The 23,582-nt window shown below is 43.1% G+C and overlaps 1 protein-coding gene across 5 annotated transcripts in view; it reads right to left on the bottom strand.

Moving 5' to 3' along the window:
- tafa5l (TAFA chemokine like family member 5, like) overlaps window positions 1-23,582 on the bottom strand; it is a 46,652-nt gene that overhangs the window by 4,927 nt on the left and 18,143 nt on the right. The window contains exons 3-5 of one of the 5 annotated variants that reach the window (XR_015117907.1): window positions 16,515-16,642; window positions 12,373-12,444; window positions 1,516-1,560 (exon numbers count right to left, since the gene is read on the bottom strand). Coding sequence is in view for 3 of the 5 variants with exons in the window: in XM_086214153.1 (XP_086070279.1) it covers window positions 14,434-14,472; window positions 16,515-16,642 (167 nt within the window). In the remaining 2 variants the exon portion in view is untranslated. Of the gene's footprint in view, window positions 1-1,515; window positions 1,561-12,372; window positions 12,445-13,128; window positions 14,473-16,514; window positions 16,643-23,582 lie in introns of those variants that run through there. The other 4 variants (XR_015117906.1, XM_086214155.1, XM_086214154.1 and 1 more) reach the window with 4 other exon arrangements.

Genomic DNA, 23,582 nt, shown 5'->3' with positions numbered 1-23,582 from the left:
ATGTCTAAATAATTCCATCAAAGAACATTTACGTAATTGACATCTATGTCTGCATGTCAAAAAGCCATTACTTTAACAGGCTGACGACCCCGGCCGCGTCCGAGGAGAACTTTGAGAACTTCGATCCAAATGTCACCTCTTTAACAAAGTCATTGTATGAATAGCTGCGCAAAGGGATGGCTCCACATATGTACATACTAATTATCTCCTTCCCACACGGAATACATTTCACCTCAACTGAAATTCTTGCAGTTAATGACTTCATTTAGCCAATCATTTGACCAGGACGGCCATTTGAATAATAATGGAACCCTGCCATGAATGTGTTCTATGGATAAATCCATAAATGTTCATACATAAATGATTCAGGGTGACAGTGGACAAATTTGACACCCAGGACTGCATATATATAAATCATTCAGACACGTAAATATGAGTTGGTAAATCCACATAGAATTGCACAAATTCCCAGTGCTGGCAAATAAATATTTATGACGCCCCCAGTACCCCTTTCCTCCCTGTCCTTGGTAATTGTGCGTGATTCATTTTGTTTTCTCCGTGGAAGAGGGAAAATCAATCTTAGAGTATTGGCTAGGAGACATACGGCATGCAGATTCCGAATGCCCCTGTTTTTGCAGAACATAAAAACTTCATGGATACTCAGTCATGCTCTCGGGGGGAGAATTTAGCTTGTTTTTTTTGTGTTTTTTTTTTTAAGTTTGTGCGGTTTTTCGTGCCAGCGTAGTCAAGCTAACTTGAGTCCAGTTTACATAACGCTTTTAAGACTCTACCAACAGGAAGTTATGCAGACAACAAAACTGGTCACAATGACATTTAGGAAATTGTTTTGTCCTGGAAGAAAACCCAGAACCTTCCTCTGATGTAACAGCAGTAGTGCTTTTAGTCTCCATTTTGAATTATTTCACAACTTCCAACAACTCCCTTCAATTTGGCGCAGGGATACAGCAAAGTAACTCCAGGGAAAATGAAGGATTCCATTGTGTCCTCCCCAAATCCTGTGTGATTTTATTTATTTAAGCTTGACACTGAGTGCTTTCCTAGAAGATACAGCTTGAATCGACTCTAATGATTCAATTTCTATAGGGCGGCGTGGACCGGGGGTAGAGTTGCCGTCTAGCAACCAAAGGGTCCCTGGTTCGATCCTCAATTCCCTCTGTGACCATGTCCAAATATCCTTGAGCAAGATACCGAACCCTTAATTGTTCCTGATGGCCCTGCGATGGACTGGCAACCCGTTCAGGGTGAACCCTGCCTCTTGCCCAATTCAAGCTGGGGTAGGCTACAGCCCCCCCACAATCCTTAACGATAAGCAGTTCAGAAAATGTATGGACGGATGGATTCAATATATTCCAGGTCTCAGCATTTATTCAACTTTTGAGCTTTCAAGGAGAAACTGTTGATCAGGTGTCTCTTTCCACAAGATGCAGGGATCAATGTAAATCAGCTCAACTGTATGCGCTGCCAGTGACACTAAAATACATCATTAAAACTCACATACTTGTCTTCTGCTGCATCCTACGATGGCTCCTTGGGCAAAGGCTGGGAAAAAACAGAAGAAGAGAAGAAGGTCAACATGGGTGGAAGAGAGGGTCAAGCCTTCACTAATGTTTAGCTCAACTTTCCCTCAACAAATTGGCCTTGGACGCCCAGCAGCATATGTCCATTTAAAAGCGCAGATGGTATGTTTCAGCAATTATATCTAAGGTGAGACAATGCAAGCTGAAGGTTATTTTGTCCGCCCCCCCCCCCCCCCCCCCCATCTCCTCTAGCGTGATGGCAGCCTCATCAGCTGTATTGTAGAGTGTCAGGCCTTTTCTTTCTTCCATCAATAGGTGCTGTAGGGCAGCGCGATAAACACACTGACTCCTCCACTCATCTTTAGCGAGACCACATGAAAACACCACGACCGCAGGAGGAAAGCAGCTTCCTTGTCTTCTTAATATTGGTGAATGAGCCACTTTTGTGTAGATAATGACTCGGCTAATCATAATCAGGAAGCTAATGGTCTGTTGAACCAATCAGAGGAACCAAGGCGACGCGGCTGTCTGGGCAGCACATTGGCATTCCCCGCAGCCGCTCCTCTACTCTGGGCTGTGCCAGGCTTTCTGCAGCAGCGAGGCAGACTTGGTATTCTGCTGCCCGCCCAGCTCGTCATCCTGCGTTCTGTCGCTCTGTCTGTCCGACCAGCATACTGGTCCTGATGCTGCTGAAGAAATTCAGTCTTCTGAAGAGGCGCTGATCCATCACACCTCTCCAGCAGCATGTCATCTAAATGCTAAGTACTTCTATTGCATCTTTAAATCAAAACAAGAAAAGAAATGAGCAGAGGGGGCGAGTCGCTGGAAGGGATAAAAGCTTCGAAAGGCCACAACAGAATCTGCAGATCAAACCCTTCGCGTTTTTGATTACATTCATTTTCAATAGAGAAGAAATGTGGGAGACGGAGGCGAGGAATGAGCACGAGGAAACTCAAAAAACTTGTTGTCCCTTCAAATGTACATAGATGATACAACCACTCCAAAAGGTTCCTTCAAAGAAAATAGCATGTTGTTAGCTTTCTCTGAACTGAATGCACCTCAGCTGCCCCAATAATAGAGCAGCTCAGCTCCCTCGTCTCTCCCGCTCAGATCTCGGCTATCGATCGGAGGAATTGTTGGAGTCGCAGCAGAGTGCTGAGGCAGCAGAGGAGGCCGGCACTATTAACTGCTCCTACTAATTAAAAGGGTAACAAGGTGAGTTTGGCCCCACAGGACCAACTGTGCAAGAGCCGGAGCCGGCTGGTTGCCTGCCGCGCACACCGGTAAACAGTGCTCACCCTCTATGGTGTTTACAAGACAGGAGTCCAAGGACATAGAAGACATTCATCTCCCACTGGCACGAGGGATGAGGGAGATTCACAGATAAAGAGTGAGAGAGAAGGAAAGAGAGGAGTGCACAAATTTGTTAATTGCAAGGTGAGGTAAAATTTGGACCTCACCGCTGAGCTGGAAGTGCCCTCGTTTCATCATCACTTGTAAACATTGAGCACTGTGCATAAATGATAAAGTTTCACAGTTCAAATGAGGTGCAGCGCCTGCATCTTTGAGAGTGCCAGTGGAGAATGGCAAAAATATTATGGGATGCAATTAACTTCCTTCCTTATCATCAACACAGCATATTTTAGGATCAAAGTATTTTTGAGATACAGTATATGACTCATAATATACAAATAATATTTTTTTAAAAATCGCCCTGAAATCTTTGGCTCCAAAAAGGGAAAGGAAAAGGTAGAGCAGTCTGCTTGTTCACTAAGGGAAACAAAACAGATTTGGTGGCACTTAAAGCCACAAAACTCACCAGGTGGCAGCAGCGGCGGCAGCAGCAGCCCACACGGCCATTAGAGAGACACCACTGTGTTAAATAGAAACCTTAGCCTGGGGTCTCTGCTAACAAGTGGACTCCTGCACAGGACCTTTGTTGATGTCATCAACTGCAGACTCGGAGTCCCAGTCATTACCAGCCACTGGCACTGCTGTTGTTACGAGGCTAACAAGCACAGCTACAGTCTACAAAAGCATTGGTGCATCAGGCAAAGAGCTATCGCACAATCATTATTTACAACCCATCTGGCTGCAGTATATCTGGGGAAATGGTTATATAAAAACACACACACACACACACACACACACACACACACACTCACACAAATCCTGTAATTATTGAATTGTCACTGATGTTACACAGAAATAGACAGACTTTGCAGAGGAAAAAGTACCGAAATGTAAAAACATTCAGTACAAATAAAAATCCTGCTTAATTATTTCACATTCAGGGTCAGCGGAGGAAGCTGTGAACACAGCCGCACCATGCTAAGTCATTATTTAATCAATGGAACAAAACTCACCCAGTCACAATTATTCACTTCCCATTTTAGCAAGAGGGAAAAAAAAACTGCTTCATGTTCCAAACATCTAAGAGCAAACTTCTCCCAGCAGTTTGGTGTTGTACAAGAGGTGAGGAGTTGGGGGGGGGTTTCTTGTTGGAAATTATCTGCCTGCTGCAGGAAACTAGAATGATGCCGCAGCTTCACATAACTCAGAGGAGCTGGGAAGTTTGGTGGGTTTGTTCCTACAAGTGACAGTAATTCAAAATTCATCATGGGCCAGTGTCAGAGAAAATGATCTGAAAGCAGTGGGTGTGATCAGTACAAAAACGCAGCATGAAAACTATGGGTTGCAAAGCAGTGCTCTTTTATTCTAAACGATTTGGAGAAAATCAGCAAAAACCTACAAAAACACTGCAAGGGCCATTCATGTTGGGGTATTAGCAGCAAAAAAAAAAAAAAAAAAGCACCAGAAGTCCCGCAGGGGACCGTTTAATTGCTACCACCCCTCTCGATGGAAGGTTCATACCCGCTTAATACGGCGGTTGCTTACATGAAGCTAAAAAAACTACAAACGTCTAAAAAAAACTACAGAGTGGAGGCAGCGCCAAGCTCGTTGTGTTTGAAGTTGAGGACATGAGTTTGATGCGCAGCTGGTGCATTATGATATGGAGCTTTGTACTAGTAATGATTGCTTTCAACATCTTAACAGTGGTGAAGATTATTATACTGAACGAGGGAGCTTTAGACTCATAAAGTCTCGTTCACCGCAGAAATTTATTAATCACCAGTTTGTCTTCGTGAGCCCATGGTGGTGGGGACGGTGATGCTACCTTCCAGGTGACAAAACAGGTCATCCCTGTGGTGCTCTAACATGCATATGGAGACATGGAGAAATACATCGGCTCAGAACTTTGCTTGATATTGTTTACATAGTGGCACTGGGGAGTAAATGCATTTTGTGGTATTAGCACTGAACAGTGGGGGGGGGGGGGGGGGGTATGCATGAAAGTGTCCAGGCCAGAAACAGGCTTTGCTTTAAGTATTATAAACAGGCTGTGTTGAAATGTGGCCTCCGGCTCTGACAATTTCACACCAGACAAAGCTCTGTAGACGAGCAGTGTGCTGGGTAAAACACAAATGGCAGTTCAAAGCCTGGTGATGACAGAACTTCAAATAGGGGAGCGGGGTGAAGTATGCTGAAAGTGACAGCAGAAGGGACCACAGTCAGTCAGGGTCTCAGACTGAGAGGAGAGGAGAGGGGAGGGAGGGCAAGAAACGCCCAGCGAAGGCAACATGAAAAGAGAACTCAGTTAATCGTCGATGACAGTACAAGAGGAAACCAAAACAAAGAACAAATGCGTTGCTTTATTTCTACGCCCTGTGAGTGAGCACTGATGGAAACATACTGGGAGGATAATCATGAAGCTTCCTGCGGTATTGTGTGTATTCCAACACGCCTGTGATTACTCAAATGAACATGGGGATAGGAGGCACGGAGTTTCTTTCTTTCCTGAACCTCTCTATCAATCTTGCCTATTTCAATATATTTTCTGCATCAGTCCCCACGCTATCGCCTCAAGATTGATACCACAGCATCCAACAAACAGATGAGGACAAACCAACCGAGTGCATTTTTCTTTTCTGTTTGATGAATAATAAAAACTCCGTAACTGAAACAGAGGTATGTTGGCTTATCGAGGCTAACCTTCATGTACTCTGGATGTTTTGGCAGGCGCAAGCGTGCCGGCGTTTTGTAAATGTACATCCAAAAGGCAAAGCAGCCCGGCTACGGTATGTTATCCCTGAGGATTCAGGGAGAGGCTGATGATGCAAAATGACAGCGGAAGATGACAGGAAATTACGATGGTGCGTTCACACAATCAGATTAATGATAAATTAAAAGGTAGTATCAGTTAATTGCAGATTTGAGTGTCCCCTGGTGCAAAGTGCTTCAAAAACACTCGGGTAAAGGTTAAACTTTCAACTCGACACTGCTGATATAGATTCTATTAGTTGTGCACGATGGTTGGAATTACTTGCTGAGGCACAAAATTTAATAATTTGAACTGTGAATGAGAGAGAAAAGCAGCAGAGCATTGAGGGACAGCGTGCACAGCATGCATATCTCTCATTTGAGCAAAGCTCTTGCCTGGTTCTTGTAAACATTTCTCTAATTACCTCCAGTACTGATTTCCTCACTAACACTCTCCTCACTGTATTAGAGGCAAGACCATTTATAACACATCCTTTTATTCGGGGCTCTTTCTTCTGCATGTATCATTCAGTACAAAGAGTTACAACCCACTTTGCTTCTCTCATTATGCATTACATTTAGGTTAAATGGATACTGCCGGCCACAGCGCTGGAGCACCTGATGAAAAGGGATTTTACCACCGTAGAACACCTTCATCTAAAGGTGGCTTCCTATTGAAGATACAAATCTGTATGCACGATGTCCAGAAAGCAGATCTGAGACCAATAGGAGAAGAATATAAGAAATACACACAAGTCACATAAGAGATAAGAAAAGCCACACTGATGCTGAAGCAGCTACAAATGATATTGAAATATCCAGAGGTTTTCATTTCCCTGGGACAGGTTTAAAGAAAGGGTAGCATCTAAAAGTCAAATTGTCTACGGTTGCGTTCACACCAGCCGTGTTTAGTCCAGTTGAGCTGAACCCTGGAGCGTTTACCTCCTTGGTGCAGTTCGTTTTGGTTGGTGTGAACGCTGGCCTCGAACTCTGGCGCGGACCAGTCAACCGGTCTCGGGTCCGCCTGGTAGGGGTGGTCTCAGACCACTACCAAGTGATCTCTTGAGCGGTTTACTTCTGGTGTGAACCCCATCCGCACCAATCACAGGAAGCGTGCGGTTTTACACGTCATATTCTGTTTGTATGATGAGCCAGCTTTGTGATTTTAACATGATGGTGAGCTTTTTATAGTCCACTTACCTCACTGGTCAAGCTTGTATGGCAAAGGAAAAAAACCATGGAACGAGGCTCTCATTATCGCCTGTCGTCTTCTGTGATAAGACCATCCGATTGCAGAGCATCTTCTGTGACGTGCGTGTGTTAATACATTATTTAATTGCTGCAGTCTTCCCAGCCATTCATATGCGCGGTCCGTTAAAGTCTGCTGATATGCAGTCCAGATCAGCACCAACATGAAAATGAGCAGACGATGCTCCACGGTGTACAGTAAAAATTGCGTCTACCCGCCTTAACTGTATAAGCAATCACCGAGCGACTTTGCTGCCACGTGACAATTTTTGGACCGTTTGAGTTTGGCCTTTGTGAACGCGAACCGGACCAGTTGAGAAATTGCAACAATGTATCATCCTCGCGCCACTCGCCACCTGAAGCATTCGGGATTTTCTCGCATTTAGTGCCAAGTACAAGATTATTGTTTTAAATTAGCACAGAACAAAATACATCCGTCTGTGAAAATGCTACTCCGTGGCACAAGTTGCACCTATGAATTGCTTCATGTAGATTAGAGGTTTAAATATAGCACACAGCACAAACATTGTTCTCAGAGTAGCTCGTGAGACAATAAATTACCACCGTCTTCCTGTCTTGACTAATGTATTTGGTCGAAATGAGATGCGTGTTATTTGTGTGTTTAGTAGCACACACACACAAACACAAAAAAAGGAGTTCAAGCATATATGTGAGATTTCAGAACAAAAAAACTACTTGAAGTAAAATAGGACAATTCTGCTATACCACAGGAGAAATTAACTTTCCAGCAGTGAGTATATAACATGTGGTATTTGGGCTTTCCTTCAGGAGTGAGGATTAACCTACAGCTGTGGACCTGTATTACAGGCTTACATCCTTGATGTTCAACCAATTATCTGTTTGTTGGTTTTGTTGTCAAAACCCGAGTGTTGCACAGTTGAAGATCTTGTATTGTGGAAATGTTAGGTGGATAGATCTTTTTGGTTCCTAAAACTTGTGGGTGTTTTTTTTTTTGTCTGTTAGCTCAAATTCTAGCTTATGATTTCAAATTTTATGCTTTTGGCATGAATAGTTCAGAGGCAATTGTGACAAAAACTATACAAACGACTTTCTGCTGTTCAACTTCAGTGGCATTATTGTTAGCTTTGTAGCAAGCTGTGTTCACAGCAGGTGTTCTTTGCTTTCGCTAATGCTCCAACAACGAGCCCCTTGCTATTCTGAGTGGTGCTGTAGCCTGCAGTTAATGCTTTCTAACAACCAATGTTTTCACTGAAGGGGGCGCTATCGCGCACCTTATGAAAGAGTACTGCATTTCCGGATTCAAAAACAACTAAAGAAGCATCTACAGAAACTGGAGGATGCAGCAGATGGGTGGATGTTGTGGTGCTCTTGGGGACCACTGGTGCTGCACCAGGCAGATTTAGGGGCACTCTAGTCAGGTAGAGGAGGCAGATGGACACACTGGTTGTTATTTTTGTACTTTACAACTCTTTTGGAGAAAGAAAAACCAGGGACAAAATCAGCAATTTTATGCTTGAAAATCACTTCTATGACAAAAATGCATTTTTCTCTGCTTTTTGTCCATAAAATGTGTTTTTGATTAAACCAACCCTCATTCAAATGTTGATTTAAAAAAAGAATGGACAAACAACAATGAAAATTTAAAAGAGGGAGAAGCTTTGTTATTCTTTTGATATGTTGAGGGTTTTTTTTTATAATCATGAGCACAAAATATTCTGAGGAAAGATGAGTGAAATATTCAAAAACTGTCGGTGGCTGGCAACTTTTTAAAACAAAAACTGGCAGAGAAAGCGTTAATAATGTAAAACAAATTATTGAAAAACTGATGAGGGCTATTATAAAATTCATCTGAGCAAATGTGAGTCACTTTGAGGAAATTAAGTCCATGTTGGGAACATCAGCTATTTCTCTAATTATCTATTATTCATGCTGATAGTGGTACACATAGCAATTTGTGAATAAAGGCAGCACGCACGCACGCACACACACACACACACACACACACACACACACACACACACACACACACACCGTTTTTGTTCCAAAACCAGTTTTTTTCGCATCCTCAATAGACTAGCAAAGAAAAAAAAAAATACATATATATATGTTGATGTGAGCTTAGAGCAAAAGTGAAACAATGTCACCAAAGAAGCAAAAAAAATCTACTGAAGCATTTGTTTTGGGGGAAAAAAGCAATCGTTTGCGTTACAGTAGATGACGAGCATTTCCGGCACATCTCAACAAGCTCTGCCACTGATCACATCATTCAAAGCTGCGTACAGGCGAGTTGCATCGGCTCTGAGGAGCGAGCTCAATAGAAGTCACTCTTTGGTCAGATGGGTTGGCAGCGCAGCAGTGACCATGGTGACACACCACTTACTCAGCCTGCCTGGTGTGTTTATCATAGACATGAAGAACTGTAATGCAAAGAAATGTTACACAAGGACACTGTCAGCATTATCTGCAGTTCAGAACTAGACAGGGGTAGTGGGACTGATGTGGCGCTGTGATGCCAGTTTCCCGCATGTTCTCTGTTTCCCTACCTTTTACTTCAATGAAAATAGAGTGTCAAATGGCTTCCTGTCTGAAACCCTGTTGAGCCTCAGAAGTGTGTATGATGTCTTCTTCACGTTAACAGCGACAATGTCAGCACTACACACACACTCCACTATCCTGGCCGACGCTGGAGCGCAGAGCACATATTGTAGCTGGAGGAGGGCCACCAGAGCAGCAAAACCAAACAGAAAACATTGAAAAAAACTGCATGATGCAAGAAAATCTGACCTGCTGGGGGATATGTGTGTGTGTGTGTTTATTTGTGTGTTGTTCATTTAGCAACTGTCCTTCCTTTGACAAAAATGCCAGACTGCAACTGTTCTCTTTCTTTCCAGGCTGAACACTCGCTGAGAATTCACTGCGTGGGCGGAGCCGCTGTTGTCGAGTATTGTCCGAGGGATGTGAAGCTGCAGTCGGTCTCTGATCACATCAGGGGTTCTATTACCTACACTTCACAAATTTAACACCATCTAGCCTGTGAAGGAACATTTTCAACTGCAATGGTAATATCTGAGGAAAAAAAGTCAAGTCTCATTCTGGTCTGATTTGAATTTGTGCCCATCACTTTATTAGGATGATAGCAGAGATCAGTGCGGCACCAAGCAGCGAGTGTGTGTGATGCAAACCCACCATCGTCTTGCTCGCCTGAACGGACAAAATTCTGACTAAAACTCCTGCTGTCTTATCACTTTCCACCTCTCAGGCCTTCACAGACATCCAACACAAAGCTACACTCTTGCATAACCCAGCATTTCACATCCACACTTTCCTGTCAAGTGTAAGAGACACACCTCATAACCCCCCCCCCCCCACACACACACACACACACACCAACACAAAACCCCTGCTGAATTCTCCACCTCAAAGAATATCATGTGAAGACCTTTCAACAGCTCACTAGTGAAGACAAATTGCTGGCTTGTTTGGGGGGGGCCTCCAGAGAGTGATTCATATTAATGGCGAGCTGGCAGTGGACAGCAGGCTGCATATGCAAACTCCATTAGCAGGTTAGGCTGGAGCGTGTGACCTGGCAGTGCCACTGTGAGACACACACATAGGAGGGCTCTGTGTGTGTGTGTGTGTGTGTGTGTGTGTGTGTGTGTGCGGGCTGCCGATAAGCTTGTATATACATGAATCTTTTTTTTTTGTCGGATCATTTGTATCATATTCCGCAGTTTCATTCATATCTACAGGTCTCTGCAAGTTTTTAATAAATAGGCAGATTAACCTTTAAGTTTCATAACAACTATTCTCATGGAAGAGAGCAATTAAATACATATTACGTGTGCGATAAGAATCTTGACTCACAGAGTTTTAGTGGTGTACCCTGCTGTGCTTTTTACCTGGGTAATTATTTTTCATTCATCTGACGGAAAATGATACATACATCACAAGTGAATATTCATGTGAGTCTCCATGGTGCAGAGTGGTGGGTGGGAACAACAGAAATACTCTGAAATGTTTTTCTTAATATCACAGTACAAATGAATCAAAACTTCGATTTCTTTGACCTGAGGGTCATGGAATAGTTTCATTGCATTTAGAAAATTAATAAGACTAAAAATGTAGTTTTCTTATCATCCACAAAAAAAAGATACCGGATTTTTTTTTTTATGTCATGCAGCAATGAGCCACCAACTAGGAGCCCAGTATTTGTATATCTATTTGTACTTGTTGATGCAGCAAGATTACTCCTCTAGTTGTTGCACATAAAATTGTAAATATGCATGCAAATTTAGTTTGTGGTTTACATAAAGCCAGCAGTATCAGGTGCAGTCTTTAAATCTCACAAAAGACAATCATGTTAACACCACTAGGGTCCCACTTGTCATCTTGCAGAGCACCAATTCACACTGGGCTAATGCGGAACATCTATTCCACTTTTTTTTTTTTCCCTTTCAGAGTACAAATAAATATTTGCAAACTCACTACTTGTGGCTCCTAATACTATTTTCTGCCCCTACTATCAACAGGGACACAAATCCCCCTTTTTCCTCTCTCAGCGAGGCTGAAAACTAAAGCACTCTAGTGTTGGAAGGTTTGTTTTTTTTTACTGTATTAAATGTTAAGGGGAGACACAAAATGTCTGAGTCAGTTGTATAAGGATGTTACAGTTGTTGGTTAGTTTTAACTCTTCTGCTGACCGAGTCTGGTCAGTGTTACGGTAGTTACCAACCCAACCTGTCCCCTGATGTGGACTTCCTCTTTACCTCAATAATAACCATTGCCAGTCACACGACACTGGGGAATCAGGGTTGTGGTGCAGAAATGAAATATGCTTCTAAATGAAACGCATCATTCAGAACATCATGAATAATATACCTGTATATAAATTGAGCCCACAAACTGCCCACAGGACACAGGGTGAGGTATCAAGTGCTAATGTAAGAGTGATGCTGTGGGGCTCACAGAAGAGTCACTGGCAGACCAAATTAGTATAAATCATCCATGAAGCACGTCAAGCATCAGGCTACGAGGAGGCCTGTGCGGCCCCACGTGAAACCCACATTGTCACACCAAATGGTCGTGTGTAATTTGATTAAGTACACGTGACGATAGATTCAGTCAGAATGAAAAAGTCCCTCGTCACACTCGATGCTCACACACAGATGTGGACGGAGAGAGCTTGGCCAGAGGCCGCCAGGCAGCCTGGCCATCTCCCCAGCTCTCCTTCTCTCCCCAGCCTTCTCTCCACACTCTATTCTGATCAATCCGCTTTATAGATTTCTCATTTTCATTTATCTTCCTCCCATTTCAGGTCTTAGAGAAATACCTCTGATACCTCCTCTTTTCTGCTGCCAAATCCTCCCTTTTCCCACCCCCTCAAACATCCACCAGCATCATGTGTGATTACCTTCATTCTCTGCAGCAACACCTAATTGAGAATAAACAGACAGACACATAATCTGCATTTTTATAAATGTATGTACAAAAGCAAAACACTAACCTAAGTGTGCTGTCAGGATAGATTACTGCAGGACGGGAATGCGTGCGTGCAATCTGCCGCAGCTGCCCAGGGCTGCAGGATGGAGGAGGCAGAGGAGCGAAAGAGAGAGATGAAGAGACAGCCAGTGAGAGGGATAAAAGAGAAAATCAACAAAGCCAGTCACAGGTTGACCTTTGGCCTTGTGTACCTGACAGCAAGGAGCAGTGTTTCTCCTGCTCTGTCCATTGTGTCATCTGCTGATATCAACATGCTGCATTGTGCTGTTTCCCCTGATGTGTCTCTCTGAGTTACATCTCTCTACATCTTCCTTCATTGACTCCCTATTGTGATATTACGGACTGTATTTTTTTTTTAAAGTGTGCGTAATTTGAATTTAAATTATCCTGAGTTTACCCTCACAGTACTCAGGGCTCTGCGCAACGTCACCTCTTCATATATATATATATACACATATGAGGACCAAGTTTTCTATGTAATACTACAAAAATCTAATACATATACATACTAGATTTTTACTGCATATGGGCAAACACTATGTTTTATATGACCATCTGCGTATATTCATAAACCACTGATGAAACCTATGATAAAAAGGATCATATACCTACATACCTCATATAGTATTTCAAGCCAATAACATATTTATATGTATAATAGATTATATGTGACATATATAAACATGATAGAGTATGTTCACACGAACATGCAAACACACACATGCAAGATAAATTATACATACATGAAAAAAAAGTCCTTAGTTTCTGTTTTTAAAGACTACTTTATATTTGTGTAGTTGTGTTGTGGCGGTAATCCCAGAACCCACTGGTGGACACCAGCAGTGAGGGATGCCGTCAAGCTGAAGGAGGAGTTCTATCAGGCCTTCTTGGCCCATGGGATTCGAGAAGCAGTTGACAGGTACTGGCAGGCCAAGCAGTGTGTGGCTTTGGAGGTTGGTGAGGCAAAAGCTGGGACATGGGAGGTGTTTGGCGAGGCCATGGAGAACAACTTCAGGACCGTTTCGAAGAGATTCTGGAACACCACCGCCATCTCAGGAGGGGGAAGCAGTGCAGTGTCAACACCGTGTATGGTGTGGGCGCTGTGCTGCTGACCTCAACAGGCAGATTCGTGTGACATCTACAGTGATGCATTGGTCCATTGTGGTAAAGAGGGAGCTGAGCCAAAAGGCAAAGCTCTCAATTTACTGGTCGATCTATGTTCCGACGCTCACCAACGGTCGTGAGCTTTGGGTAATGACTGGAGGAAACTCATTTTGGCCACTTGTACCCCCAATGTTGTCCTTTCAGAGGAGGGCTGGGCTCTCCCTTAGAGTAGAACCGCTGCTCCGCCACATCAAGAGGAGTCAAATGAGGTGGCTTGGGCATCTGGTCAGGATGATGGTCGGAGGCCTCGGGGAAGACCCAGGACATGTTGGAGAGACTGTGTCTCTCAATTGGCCTGAGAACGCCACGGGATCCCTCGTGAGGAGCTGGACTAAGTAGCTGGGGAGAGGGAAGTCTGGGTTTCTGTGCTTAGGCTGCGGCCCCAGCAACCCGACCCCGGATGAGCGGAAGAAGATGAATGGATGGATGGCATTTTGTGTAACATTTACTGCATATGAAAAATAGCATACAAATAAAGTCTGCCAGCTTGATTTACATAGGTATTTATGCAAGTAACATATGGGTATTTTACATAGTGTTTACACAACTGTGCATGTGCACTACAGGTCAGAATGTATGAACACTTGCCAGATTTATCCTGACATCCTTGAACCTAGTGTTAATTTGTCAATTTGGCATCATTTGTTCTCTTCCTATCTTGTATTGTGGCTTATAATAACCACTTCCAGTCCAAACCATGCCCACTTCCACTCTGACATCTCAATATAGATGCAGGAGCATTTTATGGATGAACAGACTCAGGTGCACTCCCCTAGTTGCTACCACAGGTTCACATTTTCTTTAGCTTGTAGTTTAGCTGAAATGTATTATTTTCCACGAACCTCTATTGTAGTGATTTATCGTATCTTACACTCTTAGAATAACAAACCCAACCACCTTCTTAAGTAACTGTCCATATGAAGAGGCATGGCTGGTGGACCTGAGGAGGGAATAAAGGGGCCGTGAGTCTTCTGGGAATTTCGAACACAAATTAGCTTTTAAAGTCACATCACAAAAGACATTAATTAGCAGAAGATGGTAACATAGCGACTAACAAAGTGTGAGCTGTACGGTGCAAGCCGTATCCATGGCGACCCAGTTTTTGACTAGGCAAGCTACAGAGGCTGGAGAGGGACTATTGTGGCCCCGTGTATAGTTGCCTTCATGGGGAGCTGTGCTCCTGAGAGCTCCCTGATGGGGGTTTCTTTTTTCACTCGTGGCTTTCAACGCATCAATAATGATACTTCCTTTGTAGCGATACAACCACTGAAAAGGTCAAGTTAACCCTCACTGATCAGGTATGACGGCGATGTGCTCCCAGTGTTGAATCAGATTTCTAACCACCGAGCAAATCCTCCATCTGCATAGAGAGAAGCCTACGTATTAAAGGTTTAAATAAATCTACTGTCTTCTATTTTCTGCTACTCTTATAAACATTAGCTCTATCGATTCAGCTGTTGATCAACTGCTCCTATTAATATCTGAATCTAGGCTCCAGATGTTTATGGGATATCATTATGCTGTGGTGTCATGTAATAGTAGAATTCAGCACAAGAGTGCTGATAATCAGCCGCACAGGTCTGTTTGATATTGAATTGATGAGACTGAGATTTGCAGCTGAAGTGGCTCTTTTTGCTTCAAATCATACAATATGCTGCACTTGTTTACCTCACTGACTTCCAGATGTATAAAACCGTCCAAATAGAGCAGAGAGCCAGTTCAGGATATCATGTTAAATGATGATGTTTCTGATTATTCAATAGGAATTAATTTTGATTAACCCAAGGCAAGGATGCTTAAAACTTTCCAGATTGACCACTCTTGATGTTTTATAAAGTGAAAATGAAGGATCCCCTTGAACATTTCCACGGAAAGTGTTCACCTGACAGGTGGCTCCGTAAAAATGCTTAAAAAACAACAACAACAACAACAACATATGACATGGATTAAACATGTCCACTTATAAAGGAAAAGATATCATCTGATTTCAGTACAATTTCTCTTTCCATTTGTAATGACAGGCTGGATTGTGGAGAGGTTCTCCACACACTGCTGCCTTTCAAATGATTTGTTTCAGGGTTGAGTGGGGATAACCAAGCCTTCTGAGCAAGATGCTGTTTTTCTCGATGCTGCATTTAAACTTGGCTGAGGAAAAGATTTACTCCTGGAAAAAGCTTTTGCTGATAAATAGGATCGGGAGCAGAAGTTCAGTCTTCACAGGCAGCTGTGCTAATGCTTTATTTAGTTAATATGATAAGTGTTTTAATTTAATGCCTTACATGTTCTTTTATTCCTTTTTTCCACGGCAGACAGTATGACTAGTCATTCAAGGAAAAAACACAGGCAACGGAACAACAACTACTTTGTCAGCCAGCGTTCACAATATCTAAATAGAATGCAGTTTTTATTGCCAGCGTGTAGCTTGTACTGTACTTACAGCATAAGTGTGCGTGTGTGTGTGTGTATATATCTTCATGGCAAAACAGCCCCCCAAAGAGACACCTACTGTATTGGAACTACCACAGAGGTACTTTAGTGTACTTTAGCAGGTATTTGCTTTTTGTGCCTATTAGTCAGCAGGAAGCCCCCGACTGAATGAATTTTGAATTCCCAAGCTGCAACAAGCCATGCTATGGATACTGTAATGTGTACCTTTACTGGTGTGTACTTATAATAGAAACAAAGGATGGGTTTGACAAAGCCTGACTGGTTGTTTGTGATCCAACTATCCTAAAATAGTATAGTATTGCTTTTAACATTTTGGTGCTACTGTGCACCAAAGGACACTTGTATCATCACTGCGATGGTGAGAATGGGATTCACCATTAATGTCATCTCTGAAGCCAACCTGCTGTTTGACGCTGCCTCTTGCCCTGAGCTCAAGCTACAGGACACCATTAACTTGAGGGGGAGAGGTCGTCCATGTAGAAAACGTATATTGAGTGCATATGGCATAAATGAATACCATGTCTGGTAATTTACCGTGACAGTCTTGATACGACCGCTGCCCCTGGTGCAGGTCCAGCCAGAGCGGTTGAAGAGAAGGCTGCAGACCTCCCCCTCCAGGCAGGGAGTCATCTCACACCACTGGCGGCTCCGCACGATTCGCGCTGAGCAGAGAAAGACAAGAAAGCGAAGAGACAAATTAGGGAGAATCACAGATGGAAGACTTTTTCTGGAACAAACAGCTCAACTGCTCACTAGACACAAAAGCATCCTCCCATGTTGATGTGTCTACCAGCCTGCAGAATTTTAATTAGGTTCTACCATAGCTGAAATGCCAGTGGTAGTAACCTTTACAGACTAGCTGGCGGTCAATACATTACTCTCCGACTAATGCTAGCATGGAAAGAAAGATTCTATTCTTTTTGACATTTTCATACAATTCCTTTTCCTCTGACAGGATTTTCTTGGAATATAAATGAGGAAATGCCCTTTCTTTCTCTAATTATTGTCACAACTGTCAATGCTCTTCATCAATACACCAAGTAGTTTTCAAGGGGTCAAATGATAACAGGCGTTTCAACATCAAAGGCCAGAGATGATGGATTCCAAGAGTCTTTGTATTTGTGTGACGAATGGTGGAAACAGAGGAGCTTCGTACGAGGAATAACACCAGCACGGATTCAAGGTTTGTTTGCCAAAGTGACTAACAGATACTGAACCGCGTTAAGCGCTCAGCTCAGCCTCCTCTACCGACAATCCCGCAAGTAAACCAGGAAAAGTAGGAAAGGGGAGTATCACTGCTTTATCCAGGACACCACCGACACAGTGGAGATGAAGCTGAATCTGGACCAAACTAAATAAGCTGAGATGATGGTGTTTATTATGTTGCACAACATATTGCAATAATTACTGCATTGTGATAAATAAAGCCTAAAGGAATACTTGTACAATTCGGTGCAAATGTAAGAAGGTGTTGTACATTGTGAGAAAAATGTAACCTTCCGCATTTGGTTGACTGGTTTTAAATAATTTCTATAAATTGTGGCACTTTGGCAAATCACGGTAAAATAATTTATATCAGGTGTAATAACATTTATACACACACAGACACACACATACACACACACACACACATATATATATATATATATATATATATATATATATATATATATATATATATATATATATATATATATATGTATATATGTATATATATATATATATATATATATATATGTGTGTATATATGTATATATATATGTATACATATATACAAGGGTTATGTCCCTATATCAAATTGATACAGGGAGTGGATTATGGAATAGGAAGTGAAATAAAAAACCAACAAACTTCAGTCCCAAGCTGTCGTCATGTGACTGAAAGCTGGTGATGCACTCATTCTCCCTCTGCAGTCTGTCTGTATGACATTGAATTAGCATTCGCCAGTGGTTGACGCTGATAAGCACTGATTGTTCTTTACACAGTGTGCAAAAGCAACACTGAAAGGTTATCAGCTCTCTGCGGACCTGGCCTGGGCCGTTGCTCCTGCCTACCCACGATCCCCTCGGGCTGCACATTGTGGAACGAGGTAACATGGTCTGCAAATTGAAAGAGAGGAACTACAATTTGTTGAATGTCCAGGAGAAGTCAGGGCAGAACGTAGAGGTAGCAGGAGAAAGGGAGAGTAGAGAGGTGTGGAAAGAGAGGCCTTGTGACATTTTGTTGTGAGGTTTTCCCCGTCCAGGCCTTGTTAGCAGTTTGATATTGGTCTTTGGAGTGTCAGACCTTGACTGCTGCTCTGCAATAAAGATCTGTCATCTTGTGGTATTTATCAAGCTGGCTGAATGGCGCCCACACGTATGTAACCCCGCACGCACGCGCACACATCATTACTGCTCTGTTGATACAAAACCCATTCTCCCTCTGCAAATAATAGATATTGTTGACACATTGGAGAAAGAGCAGTGTTTTATTAAGTCTGCCCCGACAGCGTAGCTTGGCGGGAAGGAGACGCAGCAGACCTGTCATCTCACCGAATGCGCTAAAGAAAATATTAAAGCTTCATAACTAGTGTCTGAAACAAAATGGAAATATTCAACCTGCTGGATTCCTCGGTGAGCAGGGGAAAATCTGAAGTGACCTTCCTCCTGACACAGCAACATGCCATGGTGAATTTTCATTTTCACAGCCATCCGTCAGGCGCAACAAAGCGTAGATTTATCAGTCAGTTGCAGATGTAGTTTTGAGTACATTACAGGGCCAGCAAAACTCAATTTCCAGGGCATGGAATAAAAGCTGAGCTGGCAAAGCGGTAGGACTGCTGACTAACCGTGGAGTGCATCAGCCGGCCCAGAGTCGCGGAGGTTAGATAAAATAAATGCATTTTCAGCTGTGGCCGCAGTATCCAGGCACTCCATAGCTTGCCCTTGTTACTTTTTCAATGCCATAATGACAGTGTGACGTGATCTATGATGACTCGATGACTGTAAGCCACTGAGGGCTCCGCTGGTGTTTGCTGGGATGAGAATTGTGATAACATCACCAACAACATGAATACAGAGCAACAACAACAAAAAGGCACTGCTGCAGTTTGGCTTCACTCCTTCTCCATCCATCAAACCAACACGCTGTCACAGCAAAGTGTAGGCCCATTAAAAAGCTTACAACCGCCCACACAAGAACACCAACTGTATCCAGAGCAGATTTTAAGCTTCTCAGCTGAAGGTGTCTGAAAATATCTGTCTGCTCTTATATTTCACCCCACATTCACTTCTCGGCAGTGCTGTGATGAGAAACCAGCTGAGCGTGATGTTTTATGACGTGACCATGATTCGAGGCCTGTTGCATAATATTTCTTGTATGTGATGGTGGCAGTGTGCAGCAGCTTGACCAAAGCGTCGGCCTGACACCTGGGTGGCCCGTCCTGTAGCCGCCCCTGTCTCAGTCCTGCCCAGGGACCGTGGATGCTGAGCCAGGCTTGTCAGCTGCCAGAGTCCCTGCTGGGGTATGGCTCCGGACCTCCCACTAGATCACATGTAAGACCATCTGTCCCCTCCGTGCACAGTGCCAAGCCCGGCCCGGCCCAGCACAACACAGCAATGCCAGACGGGGCTCAGAGGAGGACAGGGGGCAGAGCAGTGTCTCGACCAGACACACTGCTCACCTGATGAAATTCTGCTTCTGCTGATGTAAAAGGGATAAAAACAATTTTTACTACAGCCACATGCAGCTTGTTTAAAATGTATTTAGATGAGGTATGACTAACAAAAGGACACAGTTACTCAAGAGAGAAAGATGCCATGAGACAGCCCTGACTTGAAAAGGAGAAATAAAGGGATTTAATCAAAAGTCTTTGCTATTAGCATAATAATGGTACAGCATCCAAAAAGATGAGCTTTCTAGCTTAGCTGAGTTCCACAAACACAGTAACAGGTTTTTAAAGGCTTTCTGGCTGATGTTAATGAAGCTTCAATCATGGATCCAATCGTAGCGGACAGATTTTCAGTGAAGTACAACCTGCTAGCGGAGGCATGTTGATCTGGCACTATGACAACAGTGATACACATACGCGCGCAAAAAAAAAACAAAAAAAACCCAACAACATTAAAAAGATTTTAAACGCAGCCGGCAGCCAAGCTACAAATGCTTTGTGATTAACTTTGTGTTTGGTTGGGCAAGCTGTTGCAAGTCAGAGTTTTCTGTTGCAGGTTTTTTTTAGCAAGAAAAATGGTTTTGTTACCTCCACAGAAGATGTAATGAGATCCACAGCTTGTGTTTGTTTGTTTGATGTCAGCAGCAATCTCAAAAAAACTACTGCACAGAAATTGATGAAAAGTAGAGAAAAGTCTTTCCTTACCTCAACAGATCCCTTTTTTTTTAATTAGCAGCCTACAAATGTAAAGGCTATTTGACCTTTGGCGCAACTGGAAAGATTTTATAGTTAAAAAGACTAAAGCAGGGTGGCACTGTCGTCTCACAGCAAGAAGGTTCTGAGATCTTTCTGTGTGGAGTCTCCATGTTCTCCCTGTTCCTGCCTGGGTTCTCTCTGGTACTCCAGCTTCCTCCCACAGTCCAAAGACATCAAGAGGGGACGAGGCTGATTGATACTCTAAATTGACCGTAGGTGTGACTGTGACTGTGAATGGTTGTCTGTCTCTATGTGTTGGCCCTGTGATGGACTGGTGACCTGTCCAGGGTGAACCCCGCCTCTCACCTGAAGGCTGCTGGGATAGGCTCCAGCCCCCCTTAACAGGATAAGCGGAAGAAAATGGAAGAATGGATGGATGGATAGACTAAAGCAGTAAGTGAAAATAGAGGTCTCAGAACAACATTATTCCTTGACTACAGCTAAAATTAGTGCAGTAGGACTGTACATTATTTATCAAGAAAACAGGAAAACATGGAAGAAATGTTGAGTTTGCATTGCAAGCGAATTAAATATGAGTGGATCTGCACAGAGGAGACATTTGAGATAAAGGCCTTGTTCCCTTTGCAGTTGAGATTAATAAAAGCTGTGCCCACTATTTGGTTATTTATCTTGGCGCATTATTATATGTGAATTATAATTCTGATTAAACCCACACTTTTTCTTTATCTCTCTTCTGCCTCACCTGATGTGCATTTAGTGCCAAATGTCCAAGAGTGTGAATGCCGAGGCCTGCAGCCAGCATATTCACTGTCTCGCTGCAGCCTCTTATCGCATTGGCCATCAAGCTCCATACCATTACAGTGTGATGTGGTGGCATGGCAACAACGGGCCAAACAGAGAAAGGGGAGAGGGATAGGGAGCGAGTCGGGCGTAGATTAGAGTAACAGCAAGGAGACAAGCAAGGAGAAGCACACAATTCTCCTGTGTATAGTCTGCAGAATAAACCTGCATAAAAGCGACAGGCAGCAGCACAAAAAGAGGGCAGAAGCACTTGGAATGTGTCCAAAACAACAACAAAAAAAACCCAGTTACTTTGTAGAAAAGGCACTGCAATTCTTGGCAAACAGCAAGAAGTGGTTCCATGAATTAAGACAAATAAAGAATAACACAACATGTCATACTGCAGTAACGATGCAGCTGCCATCCGAGCCGGCCAGCTCATACTGTAGGGAAATAGACGAGAGCAAACTTCCTCCAACTTCCCTTCCAACAAGCCTCTGCAAGGCTCAAGTCGGCTTGTTGGGATGTCATTATTGAAGTGAATAGTAGCAGGATGGCAAGAGAGAAAAATTTGGAGCAGGTGTTGTCTGGAAAGCCACCAGTGGCACACTTATAAGTGTGAAGAGGGGCTACGTACATAGGGCCCGAATTTGAGTTTGTATTTATTACAGGAGACAGAGACGAGCCTCCATTCCGTGAACTTCTGCAGGTGATTATGATCGTACACAAGGGTTTCTTCACTCATGCTGCCCGAATGTGATTTTAAAAAGGTCAGCAGCAGCAAACATGGTGAAAAAGTACACAGTATTTTGGTGCGTGATCAGTGTACCCTGTTAAAATTGTCACGAGCACCGTTCTGTTCATAGAAAACAAAGCCGATGCATGTCTCCTCCTTGGTGGGAGTCTGAAAGGACAAGCCGACAGTCCTCGAAGAAAGTTTTTAAAGCAAAAAGAGTATGGCCACCAAATGCCACATAATCCAAAGTTGCGGGGTTAAGGAGAGGGTATTTGTTAAAAGTTTCAGCTCCGACTTTTAAAACTTTAACTTTTCTGACAGATAACTTTTAATCCCCCTGACCTACCCTCCACAAAAATACCTCTCACCATTACCGGCAGTGGAAATATTTCCATGCAGAGGAGAAATGTGTAACTTCTGTGAGTTTCATTACAAGTGCAGGCATTACCACCTGAGATATTGTATGTGACGGGCAAGAAAGCAATGAACAGGCAGATCCATTACCACCCACTCATTTAATTTGGAACCAGGGAAGGTTAAGTTAGGGCACCAGCGAATGAAAAACTGAATACAGTACAAACTCATCTTCATTGTGCAGTGTTGGGTGGTTATTATACATGAAAGGAATCTACTTAAACCTTTATAGACGTCAAGCAAAGTGGCACTGCTGATGCTTGCAAAGGCAGAGAAAAATATATGACTACAATGTTGGGGGGTTTCAACTCGGCACTCAAAAATCAATATGATGTGCTGAGTTTTGACAACTCAGTTAGTCTTCTTCATCCATGGTGCTATGGCTATTTTGGGTGTTGGTCAACATGTCTGATCCTATTACCTCTCCATCTTGGCTGCTAGGTCTTGAGGGCTGCCTTGCTTCCAGTCCACTGTGCCTCATTTGTGGAAACTTCAGTATAATTTGCTTGGATGTTTACTTGTGCCCACTATTCTATTGCTGCTGCTTCACTGCCCCCCCCCCCCCCCCCCCAAAAAAAAAGTATTTTCTTTTAAATGCAACAAAGGTCCCTTCCTGGATTCCTGGACCTTTTCAGTCTTCAGTCTCACTCCAGTTGTTAAAGGTTCACTTTTCACTTGTGAGTAACTTCAACCATTGGGGTGGTGGTGGTGGGTCTTATTTCAGTTTGCCTGCCAAGGGAATTTTAAGCAAACCTGCAGGAAATGCAGCAAAAAAGGAAATGCCAACCCTTCCATCAACTGTTTTAGAGAAGAATAAACAAGCCCATGCATACTTTTGCCAGCAGCAGAAGACAGAGGTGTTGAAGAATTACCTTCAGTTGGATGAGCTGTCCAGAAAGGAAGACAAAGTTTGTGAACATTCAGCAGCGGAAAAAAGTGAGTTTAACATTTGCTACGTCACAGCTCAATGGAAAAACTCTTTGAAAAAAAGGGAAAAGCAGCCTCAAGTGAGTATAAAGACTTTTTAAGAACTTCCAATAATAATTTTCTAATGCAATACTTCAAAATATGTATCAAAATAAGGTGATGGAAACATGATTCGTTGGACCATGAGGGTGTTTTTTACATCGTGGGCTGCAAAGCAACATCACCAAGTTTTAATGGATTTGTGTGGTTTGGTTTGAGGGAGAATTACTGTGCTAGGAACATCCATTACAGGTCGAACAGGATGAGCTGACAGCAGAACACTGCTGAAGCATTAACGGTTAAGTTGGCTATTCCTGAAACTAGGTTACGGCTAAAA

Source organism: Aulostomus chinensis, chromosome 9, assembly GCF_037954235.1.
Source record: "Aulostomus chinensis isolate RoL2024-O1b breed Wild chromosome 9, RoL_Achi_v1.0, whole genome shotgun sequence".
In the NCBI taxonomy this organism is placed as follows: Eukaryota; Metazoa; Chordata; class Actinopteri; order Syngnathiformes; family Aulostomidae; genus Aulostomus; species Aulostomus chinensis.
This window is presented reverse-complemented; position numbering and strand designations above follow the sequence as displayed.